Consider the following 15,422-nt stretch of genomic DNA (forward strand, 5'->3'; position numbering starts at 1 on the left):
AATTTTATTTTTCACTATTGTATATTATTTTAATAATTATTATTATAATATTTTATAAAATATATTTCAAAATATGGTATTAACTTATTTTCAAGATTAACAATATCAATTTACTTTTTTACCAAGTGACAAATAAGATTTCTAGCATCCGTCTTTTGCCGGCCCTTCTTTCTTTATTGCAGGGCTTAAATGTAAAACCTTATTTTATATTTGCAATCAAGATGCTCTGCAGCTAACATCAAATGTCTAACAGGTAAATTTCAATTATGTATGTGTTAAAATGATCTGAAACATTAATACTTGTGGTATGATACTAAATATTGGAGTTCAATATTATTATGTTTAATAATTGTTATAAATTGTTATGAATTTATTATACATCACTACAATACTGTTAAGATTATACTTATTATGGGTTTGACAACCTTATGTTTATCCATTCCCTAGCGCCGGTCAAAGGCTTACAGTTCATGTTATGACATAAATAAGCTCGGGCTCAAATTCTTCAAAACTCGACTCGATTCGATTATACCTCTAACTGTTTTAGTGCCATTTTCATTATCAAGTAAAGGGAAACAAAAACTATAGATATAATTGGTTATGTTTGACCCTGAAAACAACATCAGTCGGGTTTCACCTCTTTGGGATGCCGTAGTTCAATAACTTAGTTTTTTAACATCTTGCAACACCTATAGCCATTGTGGATGTCATATAAGGCCACTTGAATTATAGGTGTCGTCGGACAGATTGAAGGCGGACCTCATAATCTTTAAGAGGACGCTAAATTTAATCTGAAATAAGTTTTAGCCCCCCATAATATACCTATAAAAAGTTTATTTTGATACAAATATTGTCTTGTTATCTGTTTACTACTTTAATATCATTTTTATTATCAAGTGAAGAAAATAAGAATTATAGACATAAATCAAGCGTGTTTTTATATTTCTTAGTTATTTACATAAAAAATGATATTAATTGTGTTTCACAAGATTAAAATGTTGTCAAACTAAAACTCTTACAATTTGTAATCGAAATAATTCTAAACTAAAAACATGAAATGAAAAATGACTTTGAATCTAAATCCATGGAAACCGAAAATATGCGAAATCCGAATGACCCAACTCAAATGGACCGGCCCGCTTGTTTACCAATTCCCACCAGATTGCCGCGAGAGTAGTCACAAAATGACAAAAAAGCTGGAGAATTCAAAAAGCATTTAATTTCGAGGGTTTTGGATTTTGGAAAAAAATGGCAATAGGCGCCAAATATTTATCCTGAATGTTTAATTTTCCCGCTCATTCTGTGGATTATATCTGAAAGAAAAGTAATTGCTTTAGTATGAGCGGAGTTTTGCAGCTTAGATTAATAAAAACACTAGTCATTAGTGAGTGCCTTGTTTCTTTGTTTTGCTGTTTATTATTATTTTTTTTTTCTTACCCGTTGCTAGATTATATTGTCGAGTTTCTACTTCCGAAGATTGCAAAAACAAATGAAGTCGATAGTCAAATAGTTGTGAAGGGCAGAGACTGCGTTTAGGTTTAACTTTTCTTTTCTTTTTCTTTTTTCTTTTTTGTTTTGTACGAAAAAGAAGAATGGGATCTGCGTCGCTATTGGATTCATCAGTCTCCAACTGCTCAGTTGATATTTCTGCATCAGGTGCGTAAATTCAACAAACTCACTACATTTCACAATTGTACTTGTATATTTATTTGTTTCACTAAATCTTACTCTAGCAGTTAAATTAATATTTCTTTTTGTTTATATTCCGTCAAAACCCAATGGATGATCCATATTTAAATTCAGACAACTCTCTAAACGAGTTGCTATCAATCGATTATTATTGAAGCCTTAGAGAAAATCTTCAAGCTGTCTGATAAATAAGCCATACTATCAGTCCAGTTTGCGTACCACGCGCACTTGTTCATGGTTCCACAACACTTAACTATACTCCGCTGCTGATTATATATATATATATATTACTTTTTCTTTGTTTTTATATATTAGAAACTCGTTCCTTGCATGCACACTTTGAGTGGGATGAGTGATTCTGAGTTCTAGTTCTTTTGATAATAGTTCTCTACTTTTCAGTTTCTTGTTTCATCATGTAATTTTCTTAAAAGCTTTGTATGGGCAAAACGATTGCTACAGAATTCTATTCATAGGATGCACTGCTTTACTTTTGACGTTTTTATCAATAACAATAGGTTAGCCTTACAAATTGATGCTATATCAGAAACCCATCAGAAGAATATGCAGGATTTCTGATTCTTTGGTCATTTTCTTATATTGTTACAGTACTTCCTACATATACATGTATATATATACTTGTTCTCCACAAGTAGTTTCTTCATTCTAATCCAGTTTCTACTGTATCAGCATCCTTATCAAACTCAACTTTGCTTGATATGTAATCTGTAGCAGGAATGAAAAAGAACAAAGGTAAACCAAAATCCTCGGTATCTAAAGCTAACAAGGAACAAATAAACAACATAAAAGAAAAGAAGCGAAGTTCCTCTCAGAAGAATGAAGAACCTGCTGGTTCTAAGAAAAGGCCTAAGCGAGCTGCTGCATGCACAGATTTCAAGGAGAAGGCTGTGCGATTGTCTGACAAGTCCTCTGTTCTTGAATCAAGAAGAGATCAATTTGCTGATGATGAGATTTTAGCTGTTCACCTTACTCATGGACAAGATGATGGCCGTCCTAACAGGAGACTAACAGATTTTGTTGTGCATGATGAAAATGGCACCCCACAGCCCCTTGAGATGATTGAAGTTGATGATATGTTTATCTCTGGTCTTATATTGCCTCTTGATGAAAATCCTGACAAGGAAAAGGAAAAGCGTGTTCGCTGTGAGGGTTTTGGAAGGATAGAAGGATGGGACATCTCTGGTTATGAAGATGGCTTTCCAGTTATATGGCTTACAACAGATATTGCTGATTATAATTGCCTTAAACCTGCAAACAACTACAAGAAGTTTTATGACCATTTCTTTGAAAAGGCACGTGCCTGTATAGAAGTGTACAAAAAACTGTCAAGATCTTCTGGTGGAAATCCTGACCTAACTCTTGATGAGTTGCTTGCAGGGGTTGTTAGATCAATGAGTGGAAGCAAGTGCTTTTCTGGTGCAGCATCCATCAAGGATTTTGTTATTTCTCAGGGTAATTTCATTTATAAACAACTATTAGGATTAGATGAGACATCGAAAAACAATGACCAGAAATTTGCAGATCTGTCTGCGCTTCTTGCCTTGAGAGATAAGAGTGAGGAGCATGGAAATTTTGTATTGGCAAAGGCAGTAAACACTAGTGGAAACTTGACAATTTATCAAAAGTTTGGAGACAGCGTGTCAAATGTGAATCAATCTATATCCTCCACTGCAGCTGGGGAAGATGAAGATGCAAAGCTAGCAAGACTGTTGCAAGAAGAGGAGTATTGGCAGACTACGAAGAAGCAAAAGAAAATCCATGGTTCAGCTTCTTCATCAAATACAATCTACATCAAAATCAATGAAGATGAAATTGCAAATGACTACCCTTTGCCTGTGTTTTACAAGCATTCCGATGAAGAAACTGATGAGTATATAGCTATTGATACTGAAGAGCATATCATGGTTGACCCTGATGAACTTCCTAAAAGAATGCTTCACAACTGGTCACTTTATAATTCCGATTCAAGATTGATTTCCTTGGAGCTTCTTCCAATGAAACCTTGTGAAGATATAGATGTCACCATCTTTGGGTCAGGAAGGATGACTGAAGATGATGGAAGTGGATTCTCTCTTGATGATGATCCTGATCAGTCTTCTTCAGCGGGTTCAGGGGCACAGGATGATGTGGGTTTGCCAATTTTTTTGAGTGCAATAAAGGAGTGGATGATTGAATTTGGATCTTCGATGGTTTTTATATCTATCCGAACAGACATGGCCTGGTAATGTTACATATTCTCATATTACATTTGAACCGCAGAACATATTCTTTGTCTTTTTCTATTCCTTAGTTTTTCTTTTAAATCTTTCTAGTGAAATCTGAATATTTCCGCTAATCATTGTCCCTTTTACTTAACATTGCACTAAAATACTTGAATAAATTTTAGCCAGCTTGTGGCAGGAGACTGGCATGTGATCAGAAGAAATAAAAGCAGATGTTTATCTTGATATATGCATTTGAATTTATTTAATGAAGACTTTTGTAAACTAGTTATGAATTGTATCAATGCCATAGATTATTTGATCTCTTAGCTTTTGTAATCTTCAGGTATAGACTTGGAAAGCCGTCAAAGCAATATACGTCATGGTATAAGCCAGTGCTAAAAACAGCAAAACTTGCAAGAAGCATAATTACATTGTTGAAGGAGCAAAGTCGAGTGTCAAGGCTTTCTTTTGGAGATGTAATTAGGAGAGTTTCTGAATTTAAGAAGGATGATCATGGCTACATATCTTCTGATCCAGCCACTGTTGAGAGATATGTGGTTGTGCATGGACAGATAATACTACAGCTTTTTGCTGAATTTCCAGATGAAAAGATCAAGAAATGTGCATTTGTGGTTGGCCTAACAAGTAAGATGGAAGAGAGACATCATACCAAATGGGTAGTGAACAAGAAACAAATTTTGCAGAAGAATCAACCCAATTTAAATCCACGAGCAGCAATGAGCTCTATGGCCCCTGTGGTGTCTAAGAGGAAAGCTATGCAGGCAACAACTACAAGGCTGATTAACAGAATTTGGGGGGAATATTACTCTAACTACTCACCAGAGGATCTGAAAGAGGCAACTAATTGTGAAGCAAAAGAAGAAGATGAGGTTGAAGAGCAAGAGGAAAATGAAGATGACGCCGAAGAGGAGAAGCTATTACTTTCGGACAAAACACAGAAGGCTTGTTCGATGTCATCACGAACTAAATCATATTCAAAAGATGAAGTACTATGGGATGGGAATCCTGTTAGCAAAACACATTCTGGTGAAGCTATTTATAATAGTGCCATTGTGCGTGGAGAGGTTATTAAAGTGGGTGCTGCTGTCTATCTCGAGGTTGATGAATCAGATGAACTTCCTGCCATTTATTTTGTAGAATACATGTTTGAAACATCAGGCGGGAGCAAAATGTTTCATGGGAGAGTGATGCAGCATGGATCAGGCACAATTCTTGGTAATGCTGCCAATGAAAGAGAGGTTTTCTTGACAAATGAGTGCTTGAATTATGAATTGCAGGATGTCAAACAGGCAATTGCTGTGGAAGTACGGAAAATGCCATGGGGATATCAACACAGGAATGATAATGCCACAGCTGATAGAATTGATAGAGCTAAAGCGGAAGAGAGGAAAAAGAAAGGATTGCCACTAGAATATTATTGTAAAAGTATGTATTGGCCAGAGAGGGGTGCTTTTTTCAGTCTTCCATTTGATTCGATGGGTCTCGGTTCTGGTATCTGCCACTCTTGCAAAGTTAAAGAAGTTGAAATGGAAAAATACATTTTTAGAGTGAATTCTTCTAGGACTGGATTTGTACACATGGGAACTGAGTACTCTATTCATGATTTTGTCTATGTGAGCCCTTGTCACTTCACCATAGAAAGGGAGGCTGAAACTTACAAGGGTGGAAGGAACGTAGGATTGAAGGCTTATGCTGTGTGCCAGTTGCTGGAGATTGTTGTTCCAAAGGAACCAAAACAGGCTGAAGCAACATCCACGCAGGTTAAGATTCGGAGGTTTTCCAGACCAGAGGACATTTCATCTGAGAAAGCATATTGTTCTGATATTCGCGAGGTAAAGCTCCTTTAAATTTTTGTTTGGTGTATCTAACTAGAAATTTTACTATGCTTACCTATCTCTGTTTATTTATCATACCATTTGCATTTATACACTTTGTTATCTCCCAATTTCAGGTGCCTTAATAGTTCTATGGCTTAAAATTTCAGGTCTATTACACTGAAGAAACACATCTTTTATCTGTTGAAACTATTGAAGGAAAATGTGAAGTCAGAAAGAAAAATGATATTCCTCCATGCGGTAGCGCTGCGATCTTTGATCATATTTTCTTTTGTGAGCATCTTTATGATCCTTCTAAAGGGTCTCTCAAGCAGGTAAGTTTCTCTTCACTTATCATATAATGTGCAAACTATTTTGATTAACTCATGCGAGAGCATCAATCTAGCCAAGTTATTCAAAGCCAGTTCACATCTGCAAATAGTTCTTGACCATTATGTGCTGCATAAAAACATTTCTCTGCTTATCTAAAAATAATCTTCCAGTCTCTCTTGCGAGCAGTTGCCCGCTCATATCAAATTGAGATACTCAACTGGGACTCAAGAAAGTGATGCTGCTTCTAGAAAGAGGAAGGGTAAGTGCAAAGAGGGAGAAGATGAAGTGGAAAATAAGAGGGAAGCAACTCAAGGGAGACGTTTAGCCACATTGGATATCTTCTCTGGTTGTGGTGGCTTGTCAGAGGGATTACAGCAAGCTGGTTATTTCCTTTATCTCCTTATTCATGTCAATTCAAGAATATACTTGTTATCTCTTATTAACCTGATGATGTTTTTAACATTGCAGGTGTCTCATCAACCAAGTGGGCTATTGAATATGAAGAGCCTGCTGGAGAAGCATTCAAGCTCAATCATCCTGAGTCATTGGTGTTTATTAATAACTGCAATGTGATTCTTAGGTAAATGATATTATTTTGAAACTGTTTGCATGTCCTCGCTGTAAATTTTGGTTGACATTTTGTTGTTATTGCAGGGCTGTAATGGAGAAATGTGGGGACACAGATGACTGCATCTCAACTTCTGAGGCTATAGAATTGGCTGCATCACTTGATGAGAAGATAATCAATGATTTGCCTTTACCAGGACAGGTGGATTTCATCAATGGAGGCCCTCCATGTCAAGTATGTCCAAATTGATCTTTGTTTTCTACTAATCTAAACTCATAGCATATGTTGTTCTAAAAGGAAAAAAAACATAGTTATAGCATCTGTGACTATAAAGAGTAAAGTTACTTTTCTTTGCAGGGTTTCTCTGGAATGAATAGGTTTAGTCAAAGCACCTGGAGTAAAGTTCAATGTGAAATGATCTTAGCCTTCTTATCCTTTGCTGACTACTTCCGACCAAAGTATTTCCTATTAGAGAATGTGAGGAACTTTGTGTCTTTCAATAAAGGACAGACATTTCGTTTAGCTCTGGCTTCACTCCTTGAGATGGGTTATCAGGTAGGTTTTACTGGAAGTAAAATGAACATGTACTTTCATCTGCTGTATATTGTTAATGCCAGTTATAAATGCAATTTCTTGTGTGTATAATTGGTTGATGCTTAGGTGAGATTTGGTATACTGGAAGCTGGAGCATATGGAGTTTCTCAGTCACGAAAACGGGCATTCATATGGGCAGCCTCCCCTGAAGAAGTACTGCCTGAGTGGCCAGAGCCAATGCATGTCTTCTCTGCCCCGGAGTTAAAAATCTCATTGTCAGGAAATTCACATTATGCTGCAGTAAGAAGTACCGCTAATGGAGCCCCTTTCCGTGCAATAACTGTCAGAGATACAATTGGTGATCTTCCTGTAGTTGGAAATGGTGCCTCTGCAACTAATATGGAGGTATATAGGACAAGTTCTATTTTAGAAACTCCTTGGAGCTGAATAATATACACTTTACTTATTTTTAATATTGTTTCCCTGCAGTATAAAAATGATCCTGTCTCGTGGTTTCAAAAGAGAATTCGAGGGAACATGGTCACCTTGACTGACCATATATCAAAAGAAATGAATGAGCTGAATCTCATCAGGTGCCAGAAGATCCCAAAGCGGCCAGGTGCTGATTGGCGCGACCTTCCAGATGAAAAGGTACAAGTATACAATTTGGTTGTCATGTAGATGTTATTGATCTTCCAATTTTACAGTTGGGATTACTGAGTTTTCGGAAATATTGTTATGTGCAGGTTAAATTATCTACCGGTCAATTAGTTGATTTGATCCCATGGTGCCTGCCAAACACAGCTAAGCGACACAATCAGTGGAAGGGGCTTTTTGGAAGGCTGGATTGGGAAGGGAACTTCCCAACTTCTATAACAGATCCTCAACCGATGGGTAAGGTGGGCATGTGCTTCCATCCTGAGCAGGACAGGATTCTTACAGTTCGTGAATGTGCCAGATCTCAAGTGAGTTGTTGAATATTGTCCTTTTTGTTGCAAGATGCTAGAGGTTTTAAAGTGCCTTCATCTTCTGACCAGCGATTCAAAAATGACATAGCATCAGCATTGCAAGCAACCATAGTTGCAACTCTTCTTGTTTTGCACAATTTATGGGTTCCTTGCCCTTCTAGAAATTTGTTTTAAGGTCAAACCTGCTGATTGATTTTACTTATTTATTTTGGAACGAAACCTCCTGGTCAATTAAAAGTGAACTATTTGTTATCTCTCTCTCTACTCTTAGTGGTTCTTGGTCACCAGAGTGGAAGTGCACATGTTTTCTCAAAAATGGTATCAAGATCGATCATTGTTGTTGATGCTAATGTTTTTCCTTTTCATGTTTTTGTCCAGGGTTTTCGAGATAGCTACAAGTTTGCTGGTAACATCCAACACAAGCACCGGCAAATTGGAAATGCCGTTCCTCCCCCACTGGCATATGCATTGGGGATTAAACTTAAGGAAGCACTAGACGGGAGGCTTAAATAGTGGAATTATCTGGTTTAATTTTTCCAATTACATTAATGTAGAAATCACTGAAATATTACTGAATGTATTACTCGGCAAACAGATGAAATGTTGTGATTATTTCATTTTGTGGTGAATTAGTTCTTATTTTTGGCTTTGTGAAGAAAGAAAAGAATTATGACAGCCTCAAATGATATTAAATATGGGTTTCATTCCATTTGTCAATAACTTCTCATGTTCAATATTTTGCTTATTCAAATTCTTGAATAAAATCGAACTTTAATCCGAAAGTATTGTCAAGTCGATCAATACACTTTCAAATCAATGTCCTACATGAATTGCCCTAACTATTTTCATATTTAATATTTTATTTAATGTATATGTTTTATATTTTTTTCGTTTTCCAGTACATTTAATAAGCTAAATGTACTTTTTCTTTTTTTGAAATTATAAGCTAGATGTACTTAAGTATCTGTGATCAATAGAAGTTAACTGAGCACACTGATATTTGCAGGTTTCTAACAACTGAAGCCTTGTGGTTGTTTCATGGAAAAGCAAAGCATTCCTCGCGGTTGAGAACTGTTAATAGAAGGGATGAGATGGAACATATCCTCAGGATCAAGTGTCTGTATTTGGGAGGAAATTGGGTACCGAGTTCAAGGGGTCTGACGGTGGTATCTTAACAGACCTTCATCCAATGCGGTAACCATGGCATCTGATTTGATGGATAACAGAGCTGGAAGGAAGTGGAAGCACCTTGCTTAAGCAGCTATTCAATGAGGATGAGGTAGCAGCAATGGAGAAAATTCCAATAGGACGTAGGAATGGAAAGACAACCTGGTGAAAAACATGGGAGATACTCTGCAAGGTCAGGTTACAAATTAGCGATAGGTATACACGGTGGTGTTGGGAATGGCGGAATCTCCTTCCACTTACATAAAATATGGCAGCAATATCTGGGAATCCATTTGGGGATTGTAAGTTCCACCAAAAGTAAGAAACTTCTTTTGGCGATGTGCAAACAACTCCTCAGCTACAAGAGTGAACCTGGTACAGAGAGGCTGTACTCAAGATGGAATGTACCAGATTCGTAAGAAGGAACCAGAGACCTTGGAACACTGCATGTTCTCCTGTGATAATGCGCCAGCTTGGTTACTCACCCCACCCCTTAGATTTTGCAGGTTTCAACCAATGGTGGGACTCTTATGTGTAAACATTTCAGCATTACAAATGCGAAAGAGTTAATGGGATTAGTTGCTTTATCTGCTGGGGATTCGGTTGGCTCGCACCAAAATGATATATAAAGGAACACAACAGGATCCTATTACAATTGTGCAAAAGGGTGTGAAGTTTTGGGAGGTGTTCAAAGATGCGTGGATCCAAGAGGAGAGAAGAGCTCAAGTTAATCGAGTTCAAAGCAGAGTTACATAGACCCCTCCGTCTGCTTATAGCCTCGAGACCAAATCTGATGCCTCATTTGTGGAAGAAGCTCAAGCGGCCTTGGTCTGTCAAAATCATGAAGGTCAGGTTATATTTGCAGCAGGTAAAAAACTCATGCATTTCGAGTTTGGTAGCAGAGGTGTTGGCTCTTCAGGAGGCAGTTAGGTTCGTCAGTAATCATGGTCTTCAAAGAGTAATATTCGAGTCTGGCTCCTCGAAGGTTATTGCAAACGCAATCCACAATGAGAAAACTCTCTATGAATCACTGCGGTTATAGAAGAGATACTGGAGCTTAACAGCGGACAGCTGGAGCTTGATAGTGGACGGCCATCTTTTCTGTTTGATCATATTTGCAGGTCAGCAAACCGGGTAGATGACTGGCTTGCAAAACATTATTTTCTGTTAGCTTATGGAGGGACTTCTAGCAGCTTTCCTCAGGCTCTGAGTAGTCTAATTTATCAAGGTGTATCTCATTCTATTCAGGATTATTTAGACAAGAAAAAAAAAAGAGTAAACTAGAACAATTCGGTAACACTAAGGTTAGCCGCCTGGAATGTAAAGAGATGTATTATTCCCCACTGCACCTTCAAACAGAAAGACAGAATCCTCGAATCAAAATATGCTGTAGCTCCTCAGAAAATTAGGTTCATCCAAAATAATCAAGTTACAATGACACAAGGTATAACAAGAGAATCTAGAACATGAATTCTTGCATTCCATGTAAAAAATCCCGGCTCATTCCAAAAGCACAAATACATACAGTTCATAATGCCAAACAAGATCCTCCCAGCTAACTGAACTCAATGATTGGGCTTACAATGGCGATACGATCTCTCAAATGACTGAAATTAATTAACCAGAAAACAAGATGCAATGATGTGATTCCTCACCCACAAGTTTTAGTAAACTGACCATTTACCTATGCCGGAATTTGGGGAAGACACTAATTACACCTGGCCTTGCCTCATCAAAGTGATATCTGTAAGATATTGTTACTAATTAGTACAGTACACAAGAATGCCATTCCTTCCTTTAATCTCAAAATCAGTACTAAAAGTCATTCCATTGATCTCAAAATCAGTACTAAAAGTCATTCCATTGATCTCAAAATCAGTACTTTACTAATTAGTAAAGTACACAAGAATGCCATTCCTTCCTTTGATCTCAAAATCAGTACTAGAAGTCGTGGCGATGCATATATCAGTTAAAGAACTAATATATGCATCCAAAATAGGAACAAAAGCGCAAGAGAAATATTTTACCTATTTTCAATGAGAAAACTTTTTATAGCGGTTGGGAGGGAAGCTTGACCTCGACTGTGATTGCCTACACCTATGGTGGGAAAAAAAGAAGCAAATGAATGTTGTATTCTCATATCAGCAACCTCTAAAATGCGAGAAAATCTTAAGTGAACCATATTTACTACATAGGAGTATGGACTTTCAACTATAATCTCAACATGTGGCATATTTTATAAGGTGTTTCATTCATATTGGTTGGTTGTCATATTACTACCACTGCCAACCATGACTGTACACCAACCAATATAAATGCAACACATAATAAACTATGCCAAGTGTCATAATTATAAGTCCATAATCCTAAATGGCAAACAGGGATCACCTGAGAATTTCTCCTAAAATGATGAAAACCACATAATTGAAACATAATGAGGCCAACACTATGATTAATTTTTATAAGAAAGATCCTTCGCTGTAATATACTTAGCCTCTTAGCTCAAACAGGAAGTATGTTCTATCAGCTACGTGATTTGATGAACATTTGATTTATAAATAAGCTGTTCAGTCACTATGATAACAATAGCAGAAGAAAAACAAGCGAGAGAGGTGTAGTGACCATGGCAGTGAATACTGAAATTTACAATCATGGATCTGATGGCACACATATGGGGTTTACCATTTTGCACCTAAAGCCCCGAGGATAAGCATTAAGCAAATGCCACCAAATAAATCACCTTGTCTAGATGATAGAAGTGCATCAGGCCATCAACCTTGGGTCCTCGTGCCTTGCACCAAAAACAATACTGCTTGCCACAGAAATTATGTATAAAAAATATCTCATGTGCACAAGACAAAGAAAAATACCTGTTATGACTAGTAATGATGCTGGTCTCTGCCTAAATCCCACACGTTGTATATCCAAGTTCTCCACATCCATGTTACTAAAGGGCTCAATTAATGAACATATAATTCCATTCTTTGTCTTAACTCTACCTGGAGATACAAGCCGCTTCACTGAAAGCTGGGTCTCAATTTTTTTCAGATGTTCTTGCAAGGCTTGAACAGCCTCTGCTGCATGAAGACCATGTAGGTCCAATTTCCAAGGATTATTTTCACTATTTGTTATATTTAAAATTTCCTTAGCTGCCTCAGCATTTAGTCTTTCAGCATCCAACCATTCCTTACGAGCCTTCAGTGACTCCTGCTGGGCAGAAAAATGGTCCCCTCTCAAAAAGGCATTAGTGGCTGCCCTGGAGTGTCGAGATGCCAACCTGGTGGACAGACAGTATGAAAATTCTTAATGCACTATAAGAAAATAAAATAATATTATAAACAATAAAAATAAAAACAAGCACACCATAAGCATACACATAAATTCCTGAAAGAAATTGGGGCTGAACAACAGTCAATAGAAGCAAAAATTTTCACAAGCTGGCATATTCCAAATTAGAAGAGTTTAGCACAGCTTATTGATGCTTAAATCATCACCATTCCCTTTTAGACTATTGAACCATACCATTGCTTGCTTTTCTCATGCCTTACTTGTGGCAGAAATATATTTAATTACGCTCCCAAGGTACCTTTTTTATTGTAAAATTTGAAGTGCCCTGGACCTTGTAATTACAGTACTAAGTGGTCAGCAAAAAGAAGTTTAAAAATTTATCACAATAACAGAAGCAAACGGACCAGCAAGAGTTTTTGAGAACTAAGGCATAATTAATATGATCATATGAATATTGAATGATAAAAAAATATGATGATTATGATTAATATAATATGCATTTCATAATAGAGCCTTCCAAGTGCATGTCGCTACCACACTGGGGTCAGGGCAGGACTTCCTCCACTTTGAAAAGTGGTTACTTCCATGAAACTAACCCATGACCTGCATATCTAAGTAGAGTAACCTTACCATTATATAAGCTCATCCTCTCATATTATCTTCCATATAAAATAAAACAAAATAATACATAATTATAGAACAGAAAATTCAAAAGAAATTAGTGCTAAAATAAATGTTAATTGACCCCAGTCTATCTTACGTGAACTGAAAGTGGCACACGTAATTCAATATTCATGATAACTGTTGGCGCATTGCATATAGTATATGGCAGGAAAATAGCAATAGATATCAACATGTTGATTTTGTGGTAGAAATTAATCATCCAGATCATGCAAACACAATATGATATCAAATAGTAACGAACCTCGTGATCTTTAGGGCATTTCTACGATGCTTTAAGTAAAGATTATGCTCTTCCCACTCGGGCTCAACAGGAATGGATTTCAAGTGGCCCAGAATTAGGTTCATGTTTGCAGCAGCCTGAGAAAGTGCCTCGCCCTGCCCACAAGCAGCCGCCAATTCATTGTGATTATGTGTGAGAGCCTCCTCAAGAGTAGAGCTAAGCTCAACTATATCTGCAGCAAGGTCAGAGGTGTTCTCTGAGAAAGAGCACTCACTGCGCACTTTCTCGGATTGAGGGTCATGGGAGGTAGATAAATACTTTTCAATCCGGCCATTCCCCACAGAGTTGTGAGTAGAAGAAAGTATGGTATTTAAGAAACTTGCTGCCATATGAAAATCATTATTGACAGAGTACATGACATCCTGAATCAAACTTGAATCGGCCCAAGAGTGAAGTTGTTTGAGTTCATTAAAGGTAGAATCACTAATATTGTCAGAAATGGGTGGGAAATCTGCAGAAGGTATGAACACAGATGAGAAAGACCTAGCAGTTGCAGGAAGAGCATTATTGCCACAGGGACGTAGAGAGGTGGTTGTTGTTGGAAGAGGTGGAAAAGGATCATCATTGCCATTGGTATTGCCAGTGTCAACAACTACTTGAGGTTGTTTCTGATGACCTTTCTGACGCTGGTTCAGGTCAAAGGCAGCCCAACCTTGGGACTTACCTCTCACCTGTGAATTTTTGGGATAGGAATTGCTCATCTTGTGTCACCGCAATGCATCGACGGAACTCAGCTCTCGCTTTTTTTTTTTCTTTTTTTTTTTCTGCTGTTATTTTTCTTTTGGTTTTTCTTATACTGATATGCAAACTTTAGCAGCGCCTGGGGGATTGCTTACGATAATATTAATAGAATACAATTAGTTAAGAAAAAGAAATTGTCAACTTTGGGTAAAAAATTAACACAAAAAGAAAATTATTAGCGCGCTTGAGTTTAGAGAAAACATAAGTCCAGAACAGAAGATCAGCTGAAGATACCTGGTGCTGGCGGTGCTATTCGGGAAGATAAATAAGGCGTAGCCAAGGCGTCAATCGATCAGAGGGCTGAGACAACACGAAATCAGAACAGCAAAAGTAGTTCAAAATCGATCCAACCACACAACTGTTCGATCTCATATCTATAAAGTTATTTTCTTTTTGCCGTTGAAAGAGAAAAAGAAAGAGAAAGAGAGGGGAAAGTAAAGCGAAAGAGACGATAATAGAAGGAAGATTATAAATAATAAAATCGCAATTTTCCTGGTTTCTCCTTATGACACCTGACCTAACCCGCAATTTTATATTTTTCTCCAAAGAGAAAAAGAAAGAAAAAGTGGAAAGTAAGTACAGATTGTAAATTATCGCACCAATTGAACAAAATTATACCAATTTCTCCATTGCTAACAATCTTGTATTGAAATCCCACTATGTGCATGTGTATGTGGAAGTAGAAGGAGGAGGAAAGGTGCATTTTGCCCCCTGAGATTTGCTGTCAGGCTCATATTTTCCCTTGAAGTATTTTTAGGCAAAAAATTAAAATTTAAGCCCTCCTTTTACGTGCAGATTAACACGGTTTCTGAAATGATGACATAGCAACAAGAGTGGGTCCCGATAATAAAATAAATAGAAATAAAGTTGATAAAAACTATTGAACAACCACCTCATCTACTTGTTTGACATGTTTGCTAGTTTGTTAAATTTCATGAATCGCGTCAAAACCTCCTAGCTTCATAAATTTTAATTTAATTAATCATTGATTTTACATGATATAGTTTTTATAATAAATTTAAATCCTGCCCTTTTCTATCAAACCCTACAAAATTTATTATTTTCTTTAGCATTTAATCAAATAGATAGAATGCTATTAATATTCATCCGTAA

General features: G+C 37.0%; 2 protein-coding genes across 13 annotated transcripts; one reads left to right on the forward strand and one right to left on the reverse strand.

Annotated features, from left to right (window-relative positions):
- Positions 1-1,184: 1,184 nt before the first annotated feature.
- Positions 1,185-8,778, forward strand: LOC8285013 (DNA (cytosine-5)-methyltransferase 1). 3 transcript variants are annotated; one of them, XM_015718472.3, is made up of 12 exons: positions 1,185-1,656; positions 2,419-3,928; positions 4,255-5,764; positions 5,917-6,081; positions 6,266-6,461; positions 6,548-6,659; positions 6,734-6,881; positions 7,005-7,202; positions 7,308-7,586; positions 7,671-7,832; positions 7,928-8,146; positions 8,528-8,778. In XM_015718472.3, the coding sequence occupies exons 1-12, from the start codon at positions 1,593-1,595 to the stop codon at positions 8,660-8,662; spliced, it is 4,698 nt and encodes a 1,565-aa protein (XP_015573958.2). In that variant the 5' UTR covers positions 1,185-1,592; the 3' UTR covers positions 8,663-8,778. The 3 variants fall into 3 exon arrangements, with proteins under 3 accessions (XP_015573958.2, XP_002518029.3, XP_015573959.2); XM_002517983.4 differs by having other exon boundaries at positions 2,422-3,928; XM_015718473.2 differs by having other exon boundaries at positions 1,186-1,656; positions 2,377-3,928.
- Positions 8,779-10,688: 1,910 nt separating this feature from the next.
- Positions 10,689-15,086, reverse strand: LOC8285011. 10 transcript variants are annotated; one of them, XM_015718478.3, is made up of 6 exons: positions 14,928-15,086; positions 14,544-14,609; positions 13,530-14,388; positions 12,187-12,593; positions 11,344-11,413; positions 10,764-11,060 (listed from the first exon to the last, which is right to left on the reverse strand). In XM_015718478.3, the coding sequence occupies exons 3-6, from the start codon at positions 14,267-14,269 to the stop codon at positions 10,997-10,999; spliced, it is 1,281 nt and encodes a 426-aa protein (XP_015573964.1). In that variant the 5' UTR covers positions 14,270-14,388; positions 14,544-14,609; positions 14,928-15,086; the 3' UTR covers positions 10,764-10,996. The 10 variants fall into 10 exon arrangements, 7 of the variants coding, with proteins under 7 accessions (XP_015573964.1, XP_015573965.1, XP_015573960.1 ...); XM_015718479.3 differs by having other exon boundaries at positions 13,530-14,399; XR_001535143.3 differs by lacking the exon at positions 14,928-15,086 and adding an exon at positions 11,999-12,107 and having other exon boundaries at positions 10,689-11,060; positions 13,530-14,902.
- Positions 15,087-15,422: the final 336 nt, after the last annotated feature.

This window comes from Ricinus communis, chromosome 7 (genome assembly GCF_019578655.1).
Source record: "Ricinus communis isolate WT05 ecotype wild-type chromosome 7, ASM1957865v1, whole genome shotgun sequence".
Classification (NCBI taxonomy): Eukaryota; Viridiplantae; Streptophyta; class Magnoliopsida; order Malpighiales; family Euphorbiaceae; genus Ricinus; species Ricinus communis.